Raw genomic sequence first — 27,028 nt, forward strand, 5'->3', positions numbered from 1 at the left:
TTATTCTGAGATATGCATTTATCTTTGTGCAAATCATACATTGTGGTCACACACAGCTTAGGATTTAAAAATCTTTTGTGGGGATTATCCTTGCTTGCATAATGGCTCTCAGAAAGTTGAAAGCTTCTGGTGTGTTCCTTTACATTATTGATCAGACCTTCCGGTACAGAGAATTTGTTCTGATGTTTGCCCCTTCCACCAAGGTGTGGTGTACCTACTTCCTTGCTTTTTGTTAAAAGCCTAGAGAGTCACCCATTAGAAATGTCAAAAGTATTCAAGAAAAACTTCTTGCATACTATTGCACAGTCTTTGTTGACATGTAATCAATATTCATAAATACAGCTTTTCTGAGAACCAGAGCCATCTCTTGGTCATCGGCAATTAACTGAATGATATGTGCATAACCATTCAGATAACTATTTTGGTGATTAATATCACCCATTGCCCAGAAATTGTCAAATAACATCTTCCTCTCATTCTCTGAAATTTTATTGAAACATTTACCTGCAGTCCAGATTGCAAAATGTTTCAGGAGGAATTATTTTACCAGTTGCTGTGATGTATAACTCTCCAGTGTTCCTTTTCTTTTTTCGAATATTCTTTTCATATGTGTCAGTTTTCCTTGAATCCTTCTTGCTTTGAGTATGCTTCCTTTTTGTCTGCATATACGTGGCTACAATGTTTGCACAGGCATCAGTAACACTGTCTCGTGTTTTGTCATTCTTTGCACTTTCATTGGAAGTTTCATTGTCATCAATACTGGTATAGAGATAGAAAGTAACACAAGTTATGATTCATACAGCACCGGATGATTGAAAACATATGTATATGTGAAATACATTAAGATGGGCACCCTCATTTTCTATTGTTATTGTCAACGTAACCTTCATTCTCGCATATTCCTTTTTGGAACAAAATGTCTATAATGCTGAGAGAAAAGTAAATAAATTCTTTTTACCTGCAATCATTTGAAAATATGGATCATCAATTGTATCACAGTCATTTGATAATGCTCCTGAATCCATCATCTTCGCAAGAAATAGTAACATGCTGTACTGCACAAAAGCACACGGACTTGTACCACTACTGAAATAAATTCCTGCTGGTTTTCTCTAATGTGTTAGCATTGAGATGCACTCTGTTGGTGGCAGGATGAAGCTTGAGGTGTCCTGCTATGCAAATAAATTAAAAATGACTTGTGTGAGTACAGACATGAGGATAACCCCATTTTTTTGAAAAGTGGACTTGTACCACTATTGAAATAAGCCCTTCATATATTGCTTGCAAGTGATCTTGGCAATAACCCTGACATCCCATGAGTCATATGACAGTCTGGTTAAAGAAAAAATAAACAGCAGTGATTCGCAGCTTATGGGCAATGTACCAATGTGGTGCAAATTTAGGCTCATTTGTGTTGTAAAAGCTCAACTATCAATCAGAATTTTAATGTGATGAGCTGTGACTTCAATTATTGATTAGGATCCCTGTTCTGGAGTGATTCCAGCTGAAGATATCATTTATTCTGGCTAGGTAAGGTGATTGACCTTCATCTGTAATATGACAGATGATAATTTTCATACCATCTATGTTTGTTTGGCCACAACATGACTGAAATATATTATTGTGCATCCATTTTGATGATGTGAAACTTCTATGTGTCTCACACACTGCTCACATGATTCATTTCCATCCCTGTAGGCACAAAATATTTACTAGGCAGAAGGAAAATGATATCAGATCACATTACAACATGATGTAATGTACAAACATAAACATCTTCTTTGATTATCTTGTCGTTTCATGTAGTTCACATCCAAATCTCCTAAAAATCATTACTATTTTATGACATAATCAATATTTGCAGTGTCTTCAGAATAGGCTCAACTCTTCTTACATGAAACACTTGCTTTTGTGGTCAGGTTTGAGGGCACTCATACCAGGGAGCAAGCCCCCTTCCTCCCTCATCCAATAGCTCTCAGGGAAAGAAAAAAAGGTTTACTGCAGTCAGGTGTTTTTCTTTCAGGAATATGATTTAAAAGTCAGTATTATGCAGATTTTTAATAGATTTTCATCTTTTTTTATAACTACTTACTAGTCACCATTCATCTTCCACAATATTAAAAATATTCCATATGCCCGGGTCTACGCCACCCCACTCCCCCACCCCCCGCCCCCCTACAAACTATAATATGGGTGCCCTTGACCAGATGCCCTCCCTAATGACTCACTCGTACCTTACACTAAGGTTTCAGTGGAAACAATGTCATTTACACCATTTGTAAGTAATCCATGTAAGTACTGAGATGTGTTTGTCTATGTTAAGCAGCTTTTGTGGCACATTTATGAGCTTAATGTGAGGAATAAATCCAGCACAAGAGTTCTGCCCAACTATCACATATCTGTGTCTCATAAGACAGTATCATATAATAGCGGATGAAGGCAATCTCAGACAAAGGCCGTGGCCTATCATCCTCCCTTAAGGCCATTCCACCTACAATCTTGTCTCCACTGCCAATTTTCCCCACATGAACTACAGCCACCTCCAGCACTCTAATTGACGATATCTTTGTAGATATGAGTAGAGCTAATCATACCACAGTAGAAAAAGTCATAAATGGTATCTGATCATGATGGGCAAATACTCACCGTGAACAACTTTAGTACACATCAGAGTAATGCTGGTGCTAAATGGAAAACCATTAGAAACATGAATGAAGAAAATATTAAAGAGTTTAAATTACACCTTTGGGAGATTGACTGGAGGTATGTCTATCTTGCAGATGATGCTAATACAAAATACAATTTATTTACTGATGAAGTACCAGGTATATCTAAAAGCAAGCCATTAAAGGCCTACAGTAATGAAGTAAGTGTAATATTTGCTCACATTTGCAACACATCTCTTTGTGAAGGAGCTGTTCCAGAGAGGATGAGGATGGGTTGGGGGTTGAGTTGTTTGGGGAAGAGACCAAACAGCAAGGTCATCGGTCTCATCAGATTAGGGAAGGATGGGGAAGGAAGTCAGCCATGCCCTTTCAAAGGAACCATCCCAGAATTTGCCTGGAGCAATTTAGGGAAATCACAGAAAACCTAAATCAGGATGGTCCGACACGGGATTGAACCAACGTCCTCCCGAATGCGAGTGCAGTGTGCTAACCACTGTGCCACCTTGCTCGGTAGGATGAGGATGAAGTATGCCACTGTGAGACCTATTTACATGTCTGTCAATGCTACAGCTGTCACAAATTATCATCCTGTCTCTCTGTTAACAAAATGTTCAATGGTTCTTGAAAAAGCTGTGTATAACAGGATTCTGGTCCACCTATATAACCATAATATTATTAACCATAGACAGTTTGGTTTTCAAAATGGGGTTTTCACAGAGTGAGCCATATACTCACTCACAAATAACATCTTGGAGTCTATTAACAGTAAGAAGTCAGCAGTTGGAGTCTTCTGTGACCTTTTGTGTAAACCACAAAATATTCTCAGAGAAAGTCTATCATTATATAATCAAAGGGCCTATAGGCAATTGTTTAAAAACATATCTTGAAGATGGGGAAACAACAGATGGTCCTACATGGCTGCAACAATGGATCTCTTTGTACACTTCTTCTGAATGGGTCAAAATACAGCATGGGGATCCCCAGGGATCTGTCCTTGAGCCCTTGCTGTTTTTAATATATGGTAATGATCTATCCTTGTCTATTAGCAAAAAATGTGAATTCACAATGTTTGCTGATGATGCAAGCATTGTGGTAAATAGTATGTCCACTACAGACCTAGTGCCTGATGTTTTTGTCATACTCAGAGAAGTTACAGCTTGGTTTACAATTAATTCTCTTTCAGTTAATTTTTTAAAAAAACTAACTTTATTCAGTTCCACACTAAACATAAAAGTCCAGAAAACATAGTCATTGCACACAACCAGGTACTAAAACAGGTGCACTCCACTAAATTCCTAGTGTTCATATTGACGGTAGGCTCAACTGAAGACGACATATGTCCCTGACTCTAAAAACGTTGTCATCAGCAACTTTTGCTTTAAGAATCATTGCTGACCTTGGGGACATCACCATTTTAAAATCATATTATTTTGGATATTTTCACTCATTAATAAGCTATAACATAATCTTCTGGGGTAATTCACCAGTCTCAAAAAAAAAATCTCAAAACCTTAGAAGAAAGAAGCCAGTATTACGTGCAGGGTTTCTCCACGAAGCTATGTAGAAAAATCTTCACACAGTTAGGGATACTGACAACAAGAAGTCAGTACATACACTCTCTGATGAATTTTGTCATTAAAAATTATGCTCAGTATGAAATAAATTATCATACCACAACTATAAGACTAGAGGTAAAAATGATCTCCATTTTGAACTAAAAAATTTGTCACTTGTACAGAAGGGAGTAAAGTATGCTGCTATTAAGACTGTTAATGCACTGCCTAATTATATTAAATGTACAAGAGAAAATGAAATGCTATTTAGATGTACTGGGTGATCAAAAAGTCAGTATAAATTTGAAAACTTAATAAACCACGGAATAATGTAGATAGAGGGGTAAAAATTGACACACATGCTTGGAATGACATGGGGTTTTATTAGAACGAGGCACTCCACCCCATATTGCCAGACATGTGAAAGATCTCTTGGCCTCCCAGGTCCATGCGATTATTGGCTTTGGGGTTACCTGAAATCGCAATGTATCGTGATCGACCAACATCTCTAGGGTTGCTGAAAGACAACATCTGACGCCAATGCCTCACCATAACTCCGGACATGCTCTACAGTGCTGTTCACAACATTATTCCTTGACTACAGCAATTGTTGACGAATGATGGTGGAAATATTGAGCATTTCCTGTAAAGAACATCATCTTTGCTTTGTCTTACTTTGTTATGCTAATTATTGCTATTCTGATCAGAAGAAGTGCCATCTGTCGGACATTTTTTGAACTTTTGTATTTTTTTGGTTCTAATAAAACCCCATGTCATTCCAAGCATGTGTGTCAATTTGTACCTCTCTATCTACATTATTCCATGATTTATTCAGTTTTCAAATTTATACTGACCTTTTGATCACCCAGTATGTTAAAGAAATACCTGCTTGACCGTCCACTGAACTCCTTAGATGAATTCTTTTCCAGAAATAATTAAAAGTTCCCATGTATATTCTTATTGCACCACTTGAGTAAAAAGATATATCTTGTTATTCAGTTGTTACATGAAAGATACAATATTGTGTTTATAGTAGACAGTGAATTACAATACTAGATAAATGTTACCTAATAAATAATAAAAATTGATACAAACTATTATTTATATTACTGTACTGTGTTGTTGTTGTTCTATAGTATTAACTGTATTTGTATAATTGTATTGATACGTTCCACATCCAAGTTAATTAATCACATGTACAGATCCACAGAATATGCATACCAAATAAATTTTAAAAAATCCCCCCCAAAAGCAAGTCCACTCTGCTAACCACTGTGCCGCCTCACTCAGTAGTTTAATAATGTTTGTGTATCTCTTACTGTATGGCCTTTTTTATTTGTCCTGTTGTGGAACTGTTTTCTTCCTATCGCATTAGTCATACCAAATACTTCTGCATACAGTTTCACTAAATGTTCATTACATTTTGAAGTTTTTTAAGACTATTAAATACAGGAAACTAGATGTTCATTCATATTCTCTACTCCCAACTCATATCGTGTGCATGGTTACACTTAAGGTTAATGTACCCTACAAATGCAGTTCTTCTCTGCTGACTCCATATATTCCATATCCTTCATTCCATTTTGCTCAGTAATGCTGTGATAGTGAATGAACCAGCACTCGTATTTTCTCTCCCATTTTCATTATTGGTCATTTGAAAGGGTAGTTCAAGAGTTTCAGTAACAGTGTGAAAAGTTGTTCTGAGAGACTGATTTCACCAACTGCCCCACTCTTAGCAATTGTAATTTCTGTCAAACTGCCTTGCTTGCCTCCATGACTAAGTGTTTTATCATTGTGGTCAACATGTTGTGCTGTAAATGGACTTTGAGATAGTATAAGACATGTTTTGTTTCCTTCGTATGTATCAGCCAGTATTCATATGCAACAACACACACATCACTTACATATTGATGTATTATCTTTCAAAAATTTTGAGTGTTTCATCCACATTGTGCTTCATTTAGTTGTGTTTTATCTGTAACTGAAAACTCATACTGTGTGTAATTCCAGAAATATCCACATATAGTTCTACATTTGTTGAACATCGTGTCAGCTCCTATATGTGTTTTAACCTCATATTATCTTGTTGGAAATCAATAATAAAGTTTTCATTATTCCTTACCAACTGTTTAGAAATCCTCAAGTATGTTCTCCTCAAATAAAAAAAAAAAAAAATCTACCCATGTGGTTATCAAAACAGCAATAATATTGTATCTTGTTCCTGGTTTTCCACAGCAACATTATCACTTACAAACACAGTACTCAAATTTATCCTTCCCAGTGGTGGAACATCACCACTTTCACAGAATTCCTTGTATGTTACACCATCAGTGCCTGACAAAATCTCTTATAGCTAACACTTGGGCCGAAACAAGGTTTTGGAAATATATCTACATTTTCAAAGTGAACACCATCAAGATGTGTAAGCAATGACATGACAACATTCATCTTGCCACAGTCTCATGGATCCACAATTATCAAACAAATATTGCTGGGCAGAACAGGACCTTTCTTCTTATTTTCTGTTTTATTGTGGGAGAAATAAATTATTTTGGAGTCACTGCAAAGAGACTGTTTCATCCATCCTGTGATGATATTTCTCTTCAAAGAAATCCCCCTCAGATACAATACACTTGTATCAATGCTTCTTCCAATTCTTGAAGCACTTCTCATAAGCACTTTTTTGTACAGCCTTGAGTACTTCCAGCAATGCAGTTTTTATTTTCTCAATCGTTGAAAATCTTCATCCTTTCATAGGTCTCTTCAGTTCTGGGAACAGGGAAAAGTTGCAGGGGGCCAAATCCGGTGAACATGCTGGCTGAGGCATGATTGTCATATTGTTTCTGGCCAAAAAATTTCTCACAAGCAACATCAAGGTAATACTTCTCATTGACCATACAACCTTGAGGCGAAAGTTCATGATGCACTATGCCATGGTAATTGAAAAAACAGTGAGCAAGACTTTGACATTTTATTGAACTTGGTGTACTTGTTTCAGTCTTGGCTCTCTGGGAGGCTTCCATTGGGACGATTGGGCTTTGGTTTTGACATCATAACTGTAAACCCATATTTCATCACTAATTATGACCCTTTTGAGCAAATCAGGTTCATTACTGGCATCATTCAAGAGTTCCTGAGCAATGCTCATGTGACAGTTCTTTTGATCAGGATTGAAAAGTTTTGGAACCAACTTCACTGACATACTTCTCATGCCCAAAACATCAAAAAAAAAAAAAAAAAATTGCATGACATGAACCGACTGATATGCCAACATCCTCACAACTTTTCTTACGGTAATTCGACAATTTTCCAAAACAACTTTCTTCACAGCTTCAATTTTATCATCTGTTGTTGATGTGCTGGGGTGTCCAGAGCAAGGTTTGACATTGGCATCCTCTCAGCCATCTTGGAAGAGCTTGTACCACTTGTAACCATTTTTTTTTACTTAGAGCAACTTCTTGGCCATCTTGGAGGAGCTTGTACCATTTGTAAACATTTTTTCTACTTAGAACAGACTCACCATATACCACTGTCAACATTTCAAGTGTTTTAGAGCACTTGATTCCATTTTTCACACAAAATTTCATGCAAATTCTTTGCTCAATTTTTGATAACAATCAAAATTGCCAAACACCCTAAAACACCTCTAACCTTTCTATCTGTTAAAAACAAATGAAGTATGCTGTACACCTCAGTCTGTGAACATATGTTTGGGACATGTGAACCAACATAACAAAAAAAAAAGATCAATAATCAAATGTATGTTGCCCGCACAATTCAAAAAAGTCACCTTACTTTTTAAACAGCCATGCATGCATGTATCATGATGGGGTCATATATGTTATTGTTGTTATAATTATTATTACTGTTATTGTTGTTGTTGTTGTTCTTGTTATGTATTGAGGCATAGCATCTGTAAAAATCTTGGGTGGTGCTTTTTCTGTTGGCTGTGTGTCATGATGTTCCAGCTCAATGAAAGTTCTCATAGAAGATATTTACATATGACTGCAAACTGGTTGATTCATCATCAAGCTGGACTGCATAGATTTCAAAATTCATTGATTTGTGTTCTTCTACATTTCTGCAGTCTGTGTCATTTTACACACATCAAAAAAAGTTTTACATCACCTTGGTTCTGAGCATTTCAGAATGAGTACAGAAAATTGGAATAGAGATCACCATAAACATCATTTCAGCCCTTTTTATTGGTCATATGAACTCAAATTCTGTGCTGTTTAGTTATATTCTTGTCTGTCTTTGTTTCAGGAGGAGTGATGCAGTTTCAGCTTTCCTGGCGATGATGCTCAGCCTGGCAGGAGCCAAGAATGAAACTGATCTGGTTAGTTAAGCTACTTATTCAGTTATCACTGACTATCCCTTAATGTCCTATAAATATGATTTGTCACAATTCAAGCAAATTATTAAAGTTTCTGTGAAATTACTTGACTCCTCTACCTCCACTCCACATAACACCAAGGAAATATGTCATTGTCTTTTGACATGTTTCTGAGGTCTTTCCTGCTACTATGCTTTGATCTAAGTTTATAGTATATTATTATTGCTCATTCAACATTAATGAGGTAGAGCTAAAAAGTGAACATACACCATAAATGTCCATTCAGTGTCAGTTACTGGTACTTTTCATGTTCAGGATAAGGACTAGGCTTTGTAAACATAGCCCTGTACATCACAGTATACTAGAATGTGGCTTCTAGATGTTTCTGAAGTAATGCTATCACTTTGGCTTCAATAGCTTCCTGAAGGTACTGGTTACTGCTTTGAGTACCCACAATTCACAGCATTCATGGTCATTGATGATAACCCATGATGATAGCACATAGCATCGCACCAGTATAATGCATTTGATCACATACTGTTAAATGGCAGCAAGCTGTCAATACCCAAGGCTACTCAGGACATATTGGTACGGCCATGTTATATGTTGCCTTAAAAATGCATGCCTTCTCCAGAGCACTGCACATATTATACTCTTTTTGACTGTTTGCTTGTTGTCCATGCACATCACCTATTAAAACCTAGATCACTTGCAACCTGGTCCATCAGTGTCTTCTCTTTTAGAAAGACGAGGTTCTATCAGGGGTCCACTTCATTTTTAATATATATTAATGCTCCTCCACCTGCAGTGTCACAGGAGGCCAGTTTTGTCAAGTTTGCTGGTAATACTTTTACATAAACAAAAAATATTTCCAGTTCCCATTTTAAACTCTTAGTTAATGTGAAAATATCAAACATGTGACTGTCATCAAATTTTGGCATGCCTTATTACCTAGGTCTACAGTTAAGTAATTTTAATAGAACACCAGAAGTCATACCAATAATATCTCCATATGAGGAAATCCAAGAAATACATACTGATCATTTTTGTGGCTCTGAAAAGCCAATAACCTGGACTGGAAGACCCATGTACCAGGCTTAATGAAACTGCTTATTTAAGCTAGACTTACAGTACCAATATGAATAATTGCTGATAGAAATAACATAAAATGATGAGATTATTTTGTTCTGCATTTTTCCACTCACTAGTAGCTCATGGAATCATTTTTGAGTATGCACAGATTAAAGAACACAGCTTCAAGATGTTACATTTTCAGAATTCAGAAGCGCACTATAAGAATCACTGTTTTCTTTCCACATCCAGCACATTATTCCAATAAACACAAGCAAAGATCTTTTCATAGTTTAGGGCAGAGGCATAGAGTTATCAATTTTCTACCAGTGATATGCTTTATTGGTCTGAAGCTTTAATAGTTCATCTGCTTCACCAGTAGTCAAGTATGGCAGATATTTTATCCTTTTCTGGTGATTCCTTCACAGTGTTACTTGTCTTTGTCCAGTAGTAGGCGAAGTTGAGGGTTAACTGGACCTTTTTTCTTCTTCCCTTGAAATTTTACTTAAGGAATAATTTCCTTTTAAATTTTTATTCATGAATCTTGAGGAAAACATACACAGAAACTACTGATACTTTCATTTTTGCAGTATCTCACACAGATTTTACAGAAATGGAGAAGAACTTGGACACTACTTTTGGACCCATTAACTCCAGTGGCTGGGTTAACTGGACCATATGTCAGGGTTAAAAGGACTGCTCAGTTAAACAAATGAATTACAGGACCATAAACATAAAAATTCATAGCAACAACATTAGTAACAATGCTAAACATACCTTTACAATTATATTAATGAAAACATCATCGAAATAACAAAATTACTGCACAATGAATCCAGTGACATCAAACTAGATAAAAATCATGTTTTCGTAGTATACCCTAGCATCTGAAGCAACTAAGGAATCATCATCTTCTGCAGCTTAAAATTTTGTAGTAGAAACAACGCTGTTAAAAAAATTTACTTCCCAGACATCATTGTACATTTTAATGACTTCCGCAGCATAATAGTGAAAACTTGTGGCAGTTTTGCCCTCTACTTTGACTACAATGAAGTCCCCTTCTTCACGGTTTCACTGTTTTCATCACTACTTGTGTACAAATCATTATTGGAGGAATCAATGTATAGCATAATATCAGCATCTTCAGAGTTGCTGCTGCTCTCTTCCAATATTTGGTGTTTATCAGAAGGCTTCACTTTGTTGAGTGTATGCTTTTTGGCTACTACTTTGATTTTCTGTCTTCTGCTGCTGCAGCTAACAGTTGTATAGCTCATGTACTGGTAAGGACAGTTGATTTTCCTTCATTTAAAGCTCTTGTTGTTCTCTTTACACCAATCATCCCCCCGGGGGGCTCATGGCTCATCTGTAAGTCCATGTGTGGCGCACATGGGGCACAAAGATATTGCAGCCCATTCTTCCTCCATGGGCTGCTCCTCCCTCTCCATCCTCACTCCTTCCCCACTGCCCCCTCCATCCCTCCTCCCAGTGTTCTTACTTATGGTGACCTGGCTATCCACCTGGTTTCCTGTATTTCTTGCAGTTTTGTTCCCTTTGCCTTTTCTCTTTCATCTTTTTTGGTATTTTTAGTCCCCTTTTGGTGTCTCACTACCACTTCCCCATTTTCTGACTGTAGTGTGAGCCATTTTGGGAAGAACTCCCTCCCTAGCACCTATGGTGTGGCTCCCTTTTCCCCCTTCCTTCCCCTCTTCCTTATCCTCACTGTAGCCCCCCTCCACCCCAGTAGGTCACCAGCACATATAGCCATTTACTGTCGTGTGGCTGTTATGTACCCATCTGGCTGAGCCCTCTGACAACACAGGGATCACACTACTTGATATCTGAGCTGTTGCCTCCCCATGTATGCCCGGAGTGGTTGCTTGTCATCCTGGAACATCAGAATTCCTGGTAATGGCTACTGTGCCAGATGGCCCTTGCTCTGGCTGGGTGGTACCCATGGTAAAAGCCCCTGATCAGAGTGGGTGCTTTGCTGCTGATACCACAGCAGGTGCTCTGTGCATGAAGTGTATCAAGCTCCAAAAATCTGGCTGTTCTATGGCCATCTCTTTGAGTGGTAACAGATCATTGAATGCTGTAGCCTTCCCTTCACTGGCTACACATTGGGAGGAGGGCCAGGCTTGCCAGCTTGGAGTGAAACACTTTCCCTGCTACCTAGTCTGTACTAGGACAGAGAGGGACACATTCACCACCAGTAAGTCATTTTTTTTAAATATTTAAGACAAGTTTGGCAACATGGAGTCTCTCAATAAGATGCAGTCAGGTTTCTTGTTGATCAAAGCTGCTTCTGCTGCTCAATCTGCAGCTCTTTGTGGTTGTGGTTGTCTTTGGGACATCCCGGTCACCATTAGTGAAAATGAGTCTACTTTGCTTATTTTCATTCACTTATGTCATATGGTATTATATTTTCGGGTAACTCTTCCCATTCTAAAATGATATTTTTGGCTCAGAAACAGGCGGTTCGGGCAATAAGTGGTGTAAGTTCATGAGCCTCTTGTCGACCCCTATTCATGAGTCTGGGTATTTTGACATTGGCCTCTCAATACATATATTCTTTAATGTTATTTCTTGTTAACAATAGTAGCTTATTCCCAAGAATAAGTAGCTTTCACTCAGTTAATACTCGGCAGAAACCAAACCTGCATTTGGATGGGACTTCCTTACCTCTTGAGTAGAAAGGTGTGCAGTATACTGCTGCATCCATTTACAATAATCTACCACTTGAATTAAAAAATCTTAGCAGTAACTGGTGTGCTTTCAAATCTAAACTGAAGAGTTTCCTCATAGGTCGCTCCTTCTATTATGTTGAGGAGTTCCTTGAAAGCTTAAGCTGATACTTGTTGTATTGTTGATTGCGTTTACTTCAACTAATTGATAGACTTTTTTTGGGTTCATAAACATTTTATTTTTATCTGTTATTACTTTTATGTTGTAGTTTCATGTACTGACATGTCCCATGACCTTGGAGATTTGCTCCTCAATTTGGTCCTACAGAACTTGACATGTAAATAAATAAATAAATAAATAAGAAATTACACTGCATCAGTCCTTGAATATGGTCCAGGGAGTAATTTTTCATCCTTAAAACTAATGAGGAATTCCAGGTCAATCTGAAATGATAGGGTGTTCATTTCGTTTGATGTGTGCAGAAAGGTTGTAAGGACAACTGCATCATTACTGGCACCTTCATTCTGGTTTTCAAGAGAAGATCAATGTTGTTGTTATTGGTGTGACGTGAAGCTGTACATCCTGTCACTCATGAAGTGCTTTCAGTGCTTGCACTTCGGACATATGTCTTCCAGATGAACAACAGACCCTCAATATGGTGACTGTCCACCCACTTCATGAGAGGAGCCTCTGTGATCCTTCACCTTGGTATGTTAATTGTCATGTCTTTACTATCCCTGCACACCAGATTGCCCAGCTTACAAGAAAGAAAAGTAGATCCAGGCGTGCAAGTCCCTTGATTGGTTATCTTACACAGAGGCTCGTCAAAAATATGACCAACTTTACCCTGTGTCCATGACTTCTACTTTTGCCTCTGTCACATCCTCTTCCCCTCTTCCCTTTTCCCCTCTTCCCCTCTTCCTTAGCCTAGCCCAGCCCCCTCTTCTCTCCCCTTTGCCTGCAGTTTCCATGCCTTCCCCTCAGGGTGCCACTCTCCCTACCTGGCCAAAGAAATGCCTCCCTTCTTTGGTACCCACAGGTGATGGAGCTCCCTCCCAGAGCCCCTTCCCTGGAGGCCTGCTAAGTCAATTCAGCCACAGGACACTCAGTCTGTGTGCCCCAAGGTCACCCACACACACACACACACACACACACACACACACACACCGTGCCCCCAGAGGTCTCATCTCCTCCCTTGAAACCTGAGTCTGACCTTTTATTTATGAATGTCACACTGTACTCATTGGTGATGGATGGTCGCCTGGCAGCTTTATTGGCTCCATCCTGTACACCTCCTATTTGGATACCCACTCCATGCTTATTCAATGGAACTGTAATAGCTACTACCATCACCTCCCAGAGTTGCAATCCCTTTTTGCATTTTACTTGGCCGCTTGTGTCATTCTCCATAAATATCATTTTACTGATTCTCACTCACTGACCCTTTGTAGGTCTTGTGCTATCTGCTGGAATTCAGTCAGGCCTTTGAGGCCTTCTGGTGGTGTCTGCACATTGGTCCATATGGATAATGTTAGTACATGGATCCCACTTCATACCCCATTGGAAGCAGTTGCTGTTCAGGTCCGCTTGGACTCTGCAGTCACAGTTTGCAATCTCTACCCCCCTCCAGGGAGGCCACCTACATCTGCTGCCTTACCTGCCCTCCTTCAGCAAGTCCCCTCTCCCTTCCTCCTCCTTGCGGATTTTAATGCCCATCACTCGTTGTGTGGCAGTGCTTTTTCATCTAGCTGGATGCTCCACATTGACCATTTGTTGCAGACCATGACCTGTACCTTCTTAATGATGGTCCCTCTACTCATTTTAGTGCCACATATGGGACTTTTGCATCCATTAATCTTTCGCTTTCTTCCCCTCCCCTCCCCTTCTTCCTTCCTTACACTGGTCACAACACAGTGACCTCTGTGGTAGTGACCAGTTACCATTGATTCTCTCATTCCCTTCCTGCCTCCCAGTGTCTAGGTTACCCTGCTGGGCTTTCCATCATGCTGATTAGCCTCTGTATACCTCCCAGGTCATGTTTCTACCTTTTTTGTAATGTTGTATTGATGAATTCGTTCTTGATCTGACCTATAAGGTAATCCACTCTGCTGGCATTGCCGTTCCCCATTTGACTGGCCCCGTTCACCGTCAGCCAATTCTGTGGTGGAGCATGGCCATTGACACCACTATCAGTGATCATCATCATGCCTCACAACATCTGAAGTGGCACCTATCCTCCACCAGTCTTATTACCTTTAAACACCTTCAAGCCAAAACCCATTATTTAGTCAAACAGAGCAAACAGGTGTGTTGGGAACAGTTGGTCTCCTCTCTAGGTCCTTATGTCCCTTCACCACGAGCGGGCTACACTTCGCAGCCTCCAAGGTTGTCAGTGGCAGTCTTCCATTCAAAGCCTTGCCCTTCCAGGTGGCCTTTGTACATATCTATCAGTTCTCACAAAACACCTCGTGACCCATTTTGTGACAGCATCAGCATCAGTCTCATATCCAGCTGCCTTGCTCCTCTGGGAACAGCAGGCTGAAGTTTCATGCTTATGTTTCACCCCTTGTCAAGCTGAATCCTACAATGCACCTTTTACTGAATGGGAGTTTCTTCCGGCCCTCTCTTCTTCCCATGATTCAGCTCCTGGCCCTGATTCCATCCATAAACAATTGTTTCAACACCTCAATCCTCCTCAACCCCAATATATCCTCCAAGCATTTAACCATATTTCACTCCAAGGCACTTTTCCCCTCTCAATTTAGAGACAATATTGTGGTTCCTGTCCTTAAGCCTGGCAGGGATCTATCACCCCTTAACAGTTACTGCTCAGTCAGCCTGACCAATGTCCCTTGGAAGCTACTAGAACAGATGGTGGCTTGTTGGCTCAATTGGGTCCTTGAATCTCAGGATATTTTATCTCCTTACCAGTGTTGCTTTCTGGAGGAACGGTCTCCAATCCATCATCTGCTTCAGTGGGAAACTGCTGTTTGACAGGCCTTTTCTCAGCATGGCCATCTTGTCACAGATTTCTTCAACCTTCATAAGGCCTATGACACAGCTTGGCGCCATCACATCATCCTTATGCTCCATGAGTGAGGTCTTTGGGGCCCACTCCCAGTTTTTATTTGCTGCTTCCTGTTCCACTCATCGTTCAGTGTGTAAATTAGCACTGTTATCAGCTCTCTGCAGACCCAGGATAATGGCATTCCATAGGACTCCATGTTAAGTGTCCTTCTTTTTCTCATCACTATTAATGGACTTGTGGCCTCTGGTGGATCATTGGTCACCCCTGCTCTCTATGTGGATGATTTATGTATTTGAGCTAACTCCCACTCAGTGACCCCTGTGGAATAACAGCTTCAGGCTGTCACCGGATGTGCTTCCATTTGGACACTCTTGCACAGTTTTCAGTTATCTCCCCTTAGGTCGACAGTCATGCATTTTGCTTGCCATACTACAGTTCATCTTGATCCACCTCAATGCCTGACTGTGGTCCCCCAGTTCTGTTTCTTGGATCTTCTTTTTAACAACAAGCTTACTTGGTTGCCCCAAAGCCGCCATCTGAAGGTTGGCTGTTTTCATAAACTCTATGATCTTTGTTTCCTTGCCAATACCTCTTGGAGTGCCAACTGGGCATTAGTTCTGTCTCATCTGGACTATGATTGTCAAGTTTATGGATCAGCTATCCCTTCCACACTGCACCTCTTAGACCCCGTTCACTATCATGGTATGCATTTAGCCTGTCTGGTTGACATGGGGATCCCTTCTCTTCCAATTCAACGTTCTCAGCTCTTGGTTTCCTATGCCATCACTGCGCTGTTCCACTGCTAACCTCTCCTAACTCGGCTATTCTATTGTTTTCACAGTTTTGGGCTGTCACCTGCACCCTGCCCTTCCTCAGGTGGCTTTACCACTTGGGCTGTGCCTCACTTCTCTCTGCCGTGACTTCCATCTCCCCTTCTTGTACTCTTCCCCAAGTTCTCTCCAGACCATTCCCCTTTGTTGGTTCCTTGGTCACAGATTTGGATGGATCTTTTCCAGGGTCCTAAAGCCCCTACCACTCCATTGGTGTTCTTTTGTTTGTTCTGAATGTTCTTACAGGAGTTTCAGGATGCAATTTTTTTTTACACCTATGGCCATTCCCCTTTGTTAGTTCCTTAGCCACATACACTCCTGGAAATTGAAATAAGAACACCGTGAATTCATTGTCCCAGGAAGGGGAAACTTTATTGACACATTCCTGGGGTCAGATACATTACATGATCACACTGACAGAACCACAGGCACATAGACACAGGCAACAGAGCACGCACAATGTCGGCACTAGTACAGTGTATATCCACCTTTCGCAGCAATGCAGGCTGCTATTCTCCCATGGAGACGATCGTAGAGATGCTGGATGTAGTCCTGTGGAATGGCTTGCCATGCCATTTCCACCTGGCGCCTCAGTTGGACCAGCGTTCGTGCTGGACGTGCAGACCGTGTGAGACGACGCTTCATCCAGTCCCAAACATGCTCAATGGGGGACAGATCCGGAGATCTTGCTGGCCAGGGTAGTTGACGTACACCTTCTAGAGCACGTTGGGTGGCACGGGATACATGCGGACGTGCATTGTCCTGTTGGAACAGCAAGTTCCCTTGCCGGTCTAGGAATGGTAGAACGATGGGTTCGATGACGGTTTGGATGTACCGTGCACTATTCAGTGTCCCCTCGACGATCACCAGTGGTGTACGGCCAGTGTAGGAGATCGCTCCCCACACCATGATGCCGGGTGTTGGCCCTGTGTGCCTCGGTCGTATGCAGTCCTGATTGTGGCGCTCACCTGCACGGCGCCAAACACGCATACGACCATCATTGGCACCAAGGCAGAAGCGACTCTCATCGCTGAAGACGACACGTCTCCATTCGTCCCTCCATTCACGCCTGTCGCGACACCACTGGAGGCGGGCTGCACGATGTTGGGGTGTGAGCGGAAGACGGCCTAATGGTATGCGGGACCGTAGCCCAGCTTCATGGAGACGGTTGCGAATGGTCCTCGCCGATACCCCAGGAGCAACAGTGTCCCTAATTTGCTGGGAAGTGGCGGTGCGGTCCCCTACGGCACTGCGTAGGATCCTACGGTCTTGGCGTGCATCCGTGCGTCGCTGCGGTCTGGTCCCAGGTCGACGGCCACGTGCACCTTCCGCCGACCACTGGCGACAACATCGATGTACTGTGGAGACCTCACGCCCCACGTGTTGAGCAATTCGGCGGTACGTCCACCCGGCCTCCCGCATGCCCACTATACGCCCTCGCTCAAAGTCCGTCAACTGCACATACGGTTCACGTCCACGCTGTCACGGCATGCTACCAGTGTTAAAGACTGCGATGGAGCTCCGTATGCCACGGCAAACTGGCTGACACTGACGGCGGCAGTGCACAAATGCTGCGCAGCTAGCGTCATTCGACGGCCAACACCGCGGTTCCTGGTGTGTCCGCTGTGCCGTGCGTGTGATCATTGCTTGTACAGCCCTCTCGCAGTGTCCGGAGCAAGTATGGTGGGTCTGACACACCGGTGTCAATGTGTTCTGTTTTCCATTTCCAGGAGTGTATTTGGATGGATCTTTTCCGGGGTCCAAAAGCCTCAGTCACTCCAATGGTGTTCCATTGCTTGTTCTGAATGTTCTTACAGGTGTTTCAGGATGCCATTGTTTTTTACACCAATGGCCCTAAATCAAGCAATCATGTGGGATATGCCATCACGTCTTTTGTTGGTATGGAACACCATCTCTTGCCTGCCACACATGGGATGTTTTCTGCAGAACTGATGGCTATCCACTGGGCCCTCTGCTTCATTAAAAAGCCCTCAATCACTTGAGTTTTTTATGTATGGACACAATGAGTGTCATTCAGGCTATCAAATATCAAATCCCATTTTTCTCAATTGTGGGCTGACTCTTGAGAGGGTACACCTCTGTCTAATAAACTTTGGGTCATGAAGAAGACTTCCACCATGTGACATTCTTCCCTCTGCCTTCCCAGTGAGAAATCCTCTGCCATCTTTGTATTGGCCGTACTAGGTTGACCTATGGTTTTTTACTTTTTTTACCATGCAATGAGACCCCCCCCCTCCCCTCCCCCCCCCCCCCCCCCCCGGTTCCTTTTGTAGGGTTCCCATCATGCTGATTCATATTTTGCATGGACTGCCCCCCCCCCCTTTTGGTTCTTTGCACTAAATATGCCCTCCCACCTTTCTACCTTTCTTGTCCCAGGCATTAGTGGATGACACTTGCAAATTTAAGTCTGTGCTAGATTTTCTTTGTGAAAGTGGTATGTACTCTCAGGTAAAAATCCTTGAATTTTACACTGGAATTTGAATCTCTCAGTTAGTGTAGGCATTGGTCATGGAGACCTTGATCTCACCTCCCCACCAGCCAGGTTCTCCCCACCTTTTCCCTACATTTCATCTGGCCTATTGTCCTGTTTTATTTCCTCATTTCTTGTGTATTCTTCCTCTGGTGTTGTACCCACTGTATTATGATAATGGTATGGTGTGGGTGTTGGGACGGGTTGTTGGTGGTGTTGGTGCCCCACTGTGTGCAGCATTTCTATGACACCCCAGCGCACCCCATTTCAACCCAACCCCTCCTGTTCTTTCCTCTTCCTGCTCCCTTGACATTCCTTTTCCTTCTTTATTTGCACATTATCCCTTCCCCTTTACTATACTGTGTTCTGTGTTGTTCCTCCCTTGATTTCTGTCATCTTAGGGACTAATGACCTTGCTGTTTGGTCCCCTCCCCCAAATCAACCAACCAACCAACTTACACCAATCGTAGAATAGGACCAAACATGTACAGGATGTGTAATTTCTGTTAGCTAATCTTGTCTGAGTCTCAAAATTTTCAGTATTGTCATCTGAAGGTTTGCTTGTATCTTCTGCCAGTGAGTTATCTACTGTTTGTTGCTGAACTGGTAGAGCTCTGTCTGTTATGTATAATGACAAAAAAAATCTTATTGAGTAAATATGTTGAAGTTCAATACCACTGACACTAAAGTCTTTCAAAATGGTGGAGATGGTAAAAGCCAAGGATACACTATCCCTACAAGGCTGTAATGTCTTATATGGTAGTTTTGAGGGCACAGGCAGGTGTTCCTACGAAATTATTCATTATATTCCTTCAAGAGCAACTTTCTGGAGTTAACTGAATCACTCCACGTAACTCCAGCACGCTAGCACCCCAGTTAACTCCACCTTCATTTTGTCAGAAACCTTCAAAATAATGGGAAAATGGCTCCATGCACAGCTTATATTTCATGGAGTATCATAAAGCAATAAGCACTAAACTTAACTTAAACAAAATTGTCTATTAACACACACACACACACACACACACACACACACACACACACACACACACACACACACACACACACACACACACACACACACACACACACAAAAACCTGCATCTGCAAGGCAACAACTTAATGGCACCAAAGGATAATTTTACCTCTCAAATTGTTAATTAATGTGATGGTTCAATTAATCCCGCGGTTCAGTTAACCCCAAACTCCCCTAAAGTTATTGAATGTCTTACATATAGTCTGTATGTGTGTATTGTTTTCTTATCCTTTGCTTTGGTTGTTTACTTAACCCTGCCTTTTCTCTCTGCTGTGCAATAAGATAATGAAGAACCAGAAGCCCTTTGTACACATGCGTAGTAACCAGTTACAAAGCAAAAATGAATATTACATATGAACCAATATAACATGGAACAGCCATGTTAATCTATAGAAGTGGGTAAAGTCAACACCAGACTACACCCTCAGGGGCTCAGCATTCACTTGCTGGGTATGGATTTGGTGACCTTGGGGTTCCTGAGTTGGGGACTAACCATAAGCTCAGAACGTGCTTTAGCAATGACCATGTGGCATGGTGATAGAACATTGTGTGTGACAGGGAATGGGGGTCTTGGCTTGAGTGCCCAAATTGTGAGGATGGTAAAAACATCTATAAAAAATCCCTCAATCTCAATGTGCGCTGCAAACTGTTCAGATGAACAGCTATTGAGGTGGAACAGTTGTTAGCTGGCAACCTACGGAGAACTTGCTGTATCTCAGTTGTATAAGGCTTACCTAGGCACACAGGGCTCTGTCTAGATGGACTTTTATTTACATAGTTGCTCGTGAGACCAAGATAGATCCTTTGAAATTTTCTCTTCCTCCTCCCAGTAGAATGGGTGGGCTGCTAGTAGGTACCAACACTCAATCAAATGAGAGGGCTCATGTAGCCAGTACTTCAGATTCAAGGATGTTTCAAAATTCTAGTATCTATAGTAACAGAATGCATGTTGATAATCAGAGAGCATTTTTATTAGTTAAAAGGAAAGAGGGAAGCTTTGAAAAAGTCTCAACTTTTTACATTCAAAAGGGTTTACAGAAAATTGCAGGTACATTAAAAACTGTTAAGTGGGTGCAGAATGGGATTCTGTTGTCAAAACCTCAAGTTTCCAACAACTGATAAACCTGCAGCACGCCAAAATCCTTGGGGAATATTCCACTGAGAGTAAGCTCCATGCCACCTTAAACTACAATAATGGTGTTGTGATGTGCAGGGAGCTGGCAAACATCCCCAATGAAGACCTGAAAGTAGGGTGAGCCCAAGAAGGCATTGTATACGTGCAAAATATAATGAAAAGGGCAGAAGGTGATCTAATCAAATCTGACTTGTTCATCCTCACTTTTAATAGCATGAAACTCCCAGAGCTAACTGTGCAGTCCAATGCTCTAATCCAAGGTGCCATTTTAAATACCAGTGATTTGGGTACATTACTCTTAGATGTAAGGGATAAGCCTCTTGTGGGAAATGTGGTAAGGCTGCCCATGAAGGTGTTGAGGTGTTGGAGGTTCAGCTCTTCCAAAGGTGTGAATTTTTCAGTGGCTGGGGCTCACCCTGTATGGAGTAGGGACTACTGTGTCTGTTTTGAAGAACTGATCCCCTATGGTGATTCCAAAAAAATGTATACACCATTCCCCCCCCCCCCCTCCCCCTGCCCCCCCCCCCCCCCCCCCCCGCCATGTTGGCTGCCTCTTTTGCTTCAGTTGTTAAATAGCCGGTGCAGAAAACCAATGCTGCTATACAAATGGAGGTTGCTAGTGTCAGCACTAGTACTTGTGTTTGTCAGCGCACATGTGCTGCTGCAGTTACTTCGAAGCCCATACTTCCTCCCAAAACATCAGACAAAGCCATGGTATCTGAGAATGTGGAGCTCTCTGCTCCTCCAAAGGTTCAGTATGGTCCACTGCCACCATTGTGGCTCCGAAGCCTATCCAGGGCAAAAAAATCAAAGGTCAAGCATCCACCACTGCTGGAATCAGGAAGTAAGCAGTTCAAACAGCTCAACATCATCCTCTCTGATGTCTCTCATGATTATTGTTTAGAGCCAATGGACATTGATGTCAGACTGGGGCAATCATTGTGCCCCAAGACTGAGCCTCCACCCATTATGAGCTCACCTCCCTGGTAGAAAGACAGCGTGAAAATGCAACTCCCCATGGTAGATGGCTCTCATATTACAGTGGAGCATTAATGGGTTCAGGACACATGTGGAGGAACTGAAACTGCTAGCACAGGAACTTCCCCTGTGTCTGTGTTTACAAGAAACACATTTTAAAGCAACTGATGTCCCTGTGCTACTGGTCTATACCCTTCACCAGAAGGATGATCTGACTGGGGACAGAGCTAACAGAGAGGTTCCTCTGTGTGTAAGTAACACACACCTCAGTCCTCTGCCCTCTCCTTGGTTACTGACCTAAAAGCTATAAGCATTGCTGAGAAGATTACTATCTGCTTTCTGTATATACTTCTGCAAGATGCAATAGAATCTGAGGCTCTTACAGGCCTTATTGCAGAACTCCACCGCCCATTTCTCCTACTGAGTGATTTCAATGCCCATATTGCATTATGGGGCTAGGTTTGAACTATCCTTGTACCTGGGACAGAGTCTTGGAGAATCTCATGATGTCTCAGGAGCTGTGCATCCTCAACACTGGCAGCCCTACTCATTTCTTGTCTGATAATGGATCATCCTGAGCCATCTCTTCCTCTCTCTTTATGCTCTCCAGCCCTTGCAGACTTGACATAGAGGGAAGCAACTGATGACCTTCATTCCAGTGACCACTTCCCACTGAGGATCCACCTATTGGATGGAGGATTGCTTGGACAGAAGTCACCAAAATGGATGGTCATCAGGTGTAACTGGACACTATTCAGCCAGCTGGCTGTGTTTGAACATGATGACAGTGCCAAGGAATATGTGGACCACTTCACATGAGTGATATGTCATGCTGCTGAATTATCCATCCCAAAGCCATCATGTCACCTTAGGAGGCAACCTGTACCTTGACGGACTGATGAGTGCCATTGAGCAATGTGGGACAGGTGTATGGCTCTTAGATGGTTTAAATGCAGCCCAACAGCAGACAGTCTCACAGCTTTCGAGTTGCAAGAGTGAAGGCTCAGTACATAATTAAGGAGGACAAGAAAAGGTCATGGTAAGCGTTCCTGGGCTCTATCAATCAGTACACTTGCTCTACAAAAGTATGGAAAGCCATCCAGGGAATTACCAGTAACCACAGTTGTTTACCATTAGCAACAGTGCTCAAACAGGGCTGTCTCCAAACAACACCCAGAGACATTACTTAGATGAAGACAGAACATTTTGGAGTGATTACTGCCCTCAGGGGATCAGCATTCATTTACTGGGTATGGGTCTGATGACCCTGGCATTCTGAGTTGGAGACTGGTAAGTGCTGCCAGTCCTCTGTCACATTTTGTGTCACAGGGAATGGAGATCTTGGCCTGACTGCCCAGATCATGAGTATGGCAAAAACCTCTATAAAAAAAAGTCAGTTCCAAGGTGTGCTGTGCGCTGATGAGACACATGGCTGTTGAGGTGGAATAGTCATTAGTGGGCAACCTCTGGGAACCTGCTGCACCTCAGTTCTATAAGGCTTACAGAGGCACTCACACTCTGTGTGAGTGGACTCTTATTTCCCTAGCTGCTCATGGGACAGAGATGGAACCCTTGAAATCTTCATCTTCTCCTCCCAGCATGATGGGTGTACCACCTGGGAGTACCTACTCAAACCGATTCATCCAAAAGAATGAGGAAGGCTTGTCCTCCTGACAACCAACTTTTCATTAGTAACAGGGCTCAATGAGTCATGAATCAGAATATCTTTGTAGCGATCAAGAGGATGGAGGGTATATCTGAAAAAGTGTCTTCCTTCTATGTCCATAAAGGCTTAGAAGGGCTTGCTGGTACCATAAAGTTTATCAAGCAGTTGCGAAATGGTTCCTTGCTGGTCGAGACTGACTGTGCAAAGGAAGTCACAGAAATTGGGTGATTATGACATCATTATTTAGTTGCATAATTCCCTTAACTCCAACAAAGGTGTGGTCACCTATTGTGACATTATGGATGTTGACATTGCTGAACTCAAACAAAAATGGGCAATACAAGGGATAGTGAATGTGAAGCAAAGGACATGTAAGAACAATGGAGAAATTGAAAAGACTGCCACCTTCATTGCGACCTTCAGTCCTCTGATGCTGCCTGAATGCTTCATGACAGGTTTCTTCTAACTTAGGGTTAGGCCCTATGTCCTTAACCCTCTGGCAGGTGTGGTCACTTTTGTCACATGAGCAGGTGCGCATTGTAAAATTTACAAAATGGTCATTTGTCAGTAAAAAAATTTGCCTTAAACAAACTATTATATTTACTGAAGAAAGCAGTTCATATTCACTATCTTCAACATTTATAACAAAAAAGTTTGCTCTTTTAGTTCTTTAATTAACAATTTAACCAGTTTTTCTGCCATATGTTCACTTTCATAACACTTTTCACAGACAATAAAAGTAGGCAAAGCGAAGTTGTAGAATCTCACAGGTGCTGATTGAGAAAATGTCACTGCATTCATTCGTTGCAAGAGATCTCGAATATGAGAGTTTCATATAAGCTTTCCGTCAACTCTCACCGATAGAACTCTGGTCTCTTCCACTTCAATAATTGAGCCACCATTGATTGATATTAGGATGTCCGAGTAAACAGAATTGTGTCAAAGAAACCACATGCACTGTGTTATATGGAACTGGAAATTGCTTCTTTCCAGAACTTGATTTTCTATGTTATTTTCTACCTGATGTTTATCTGCAAGAACTGAGCTAATACGAATATTTTACTAAAAGTATTACAAAAGTGATCATAACTTCTATATTAAGTGATGTACTACTTGTATTGTTCTTCCTCTATACAGTTTCTATATGGCAGCCTCCATTGTTCACAATGTATTTGTGTTTATTGGTCAATATGCCAATAAAAATTTTCATTAAAAAACCCTCATGTGTATTGTATCTATTACATTGCAGCCCTTTCATCTTTTCTGTGTTATCAAGCAGTTTTCCCTCGAGGTAGTCCTCAACTGGCCCAAAAAATAGATGTCTGAAGGAGTTGTATCCGGAGTATATGAAGGATGGGAACCACAGGCTAGTCCGAGTTAAGATTTGTCACGCTTTGTTATAGTTAACACATCCTTGTGCGTTTTTCCTCTTACTGGATTCTCTAAAATGTATGTATATTTTGGCATACCACTGATTATTTTTGGTGCAGATGTGTTGCAGAAAATCAAGAAGAGTGATGCTTATATGACCCAAAAAGAGTCTTCATAACATTCTGTGCTGATCACTAGCCCTACTCTTCCTATACCTTAAAGAAAAGGAATAACGCACTCCCATGGGGTGAACCTTCGTTTCTAGGTCATAGGGATTTGCTCCAGTGTCACCAGCTGTCACAAAATCGGTTAGAAATGTTTTTATTGGTTTATAACGCGTGAAACATTGAATGTGGGAAAACCGGAACAGAAGAGAATCGTAGCATTTGAGACGTGGTGCTGCAGATGAATGCTGAAAATTAGGTGGACTGGTAAAGCAATGAATGAGGAGGTTCTGCACAGAATAGCAGATGAAAGGAATATGTGGAACACACTGACAAGGAGAAGGGACACAATGATAGGACATGTATTGAGGCATAGGGGAATGACTTGCATGGTAGTAGATGGAGCTGTAGAGGGCAAAAACCGTAGAAGAAGACAGAGATTGGAATACATCCAGCATATAATTGATGATGTAGGTTGCAAGTGCTACTCTGAGATGAAGAGACTGGCGTAGGAGAGGAATTTGTGGTGGGCCACATCAAACCAGTCAGGAGATTGATGATGCAAAAAAAAGGAGTGTACAACAGATCAGAGCAAACTCTCATCCTTCCTCCCCTCAAATTGGGAGTCAACAGCCCATTTCTATCACATTCTGATAAGGTTTTCACCATCTTCAACATGCACACTTTAACTGTGTGTTAAGATAACGGTTTGTGGGACATCCATCCGCTCTCACATTGCACTGTTTGTCTTAAAAGTTGGCTTCCCCTCCTATATTTTTTTTTTCATCCCCATGTGTACATTGTTCTTGTGGATGATGTTATCTCTGCACTCATGTTCTGTAGTCTTCTGTGGATGTCGATCTGGCTGCAGCCCTTATTTGTCACTGGCTCTATGATGTAATGTAACATCTACTAGAAATCCATATTTCACCTGTAAGTAAACAGAAAACAGAAACATCTGCAGCCTGTAGAGGGAGAATCACCCTATCTGTGCAATCTGAACTAACTAGATCAGTTAATAAAGAAGTTATTATCACTTCTGCATTTTCATCAGTTCAACCATTGCATCATCTGCAAGCAAAACTGTTTTAAAGTTATCCACTACAGTTAATATCAAATCATTAATGTACACTGTTGGCCATAATAACCGCGACATCAGGTAGAACACCATATAACGAAAATTTTCTCATTGTGCATATACAGCATAGCAGAAAGGTTACGTGGCTGAACTTGTAGCTGATTCGAGGATATAAATGGTGCGAAATTTGCACCTGGCAGCAACAATGTCTTTATCTAGTTGGGTATTGATTCGATCTGAGCTTGGATGACAGATATGGGTTTGTTATTCAATTGGTATTTCAGATACATGCCAGAGCTCATTAGTCGTAGTGGTTGGTGAGTGGTGGCATGCCAAAACTCTTGGCAATGCATGACCTGATATTTTGATACAGAGAATTAGAAGTGTAGCGGCTGACACACACACACACACACACACACACACACACACACACACACACACTCTCTCTCTCTCTCTCTCTCTCTCTCTCTCTCTCTCTCTCATGCACACACGTGTGCACTTCCATCGAGACACTGTAACCAGAACTGTGACTCATTTGAAGAAGTGTCGTGGTGCCACTCCTACACTCAGTGTAGTTGTTGGTTCCATCTCTGCTGCCACGTCAAAGAAGTTGAAACTATGATCGTCATGCTGACAGTCCGTAGTGCCCCAGACATCATCACACTGTCTGTTTGAAAACTTGTTTTGTTCCAAACAAGCCCATTTCTTGACTCAAGGTACATAACATTGCTGTAGTACCCTGACTGGCTGAGCGAACAATGTCTGTCCTCTCCAATGCTGGTCACATGTGGTCATTGATATCCTGTATGGTGTTGAGTGCGGCCCTCCTGACTCCATAGATTCCGTATATGGACGATGGACATGGTATTTGAATCAACACGGACAGCAATATCACGATGTCTGATAGGCAGTGATTCTGCTGCTGTTAGTTCTAACACTGGTA

The 27,028-nt window shown here is 41.6% G+C and overlaps 1 protein-coding gene across 1 annotated transcript in view; it reads left to right on the forward strand.

Moving 5' to 3' along the window:
• Nucleotides 1-27,028, forward strand: part of LOC124721803 (aminopeptidase M1-C-like) — a 437,502-nt gene that overhangs the window by 408,418 nt on the left and 2,056 nt on the right. Inside the window, exon 14 of the mRNA XM_047246924.1 lies at nucleotides 8,486-8,558. Coding sequence (XP_047102880.1) covers nucleotides 8,486-8,558 — 73 coding nt within the window. The remainder of the gene's footprint in view (nucleotides 1-8,485; nucleotides 8,559-27,028) is intronic.

Source organism: Schistocerca piceifrons, chromosome X (assembly GCF_021461385.2).
Source record: "Schistocerca piceifrons isolate TAMUIC-IGC-003096 chromosome X, iqSchPice1.1, whole genome shotgun sequence".
NCBI lineage: Eukaryota > Metazoa > Arthropoda > Insecta > Orthoptera > Acrididae > Schistocerca > Schistocerca piceifrons.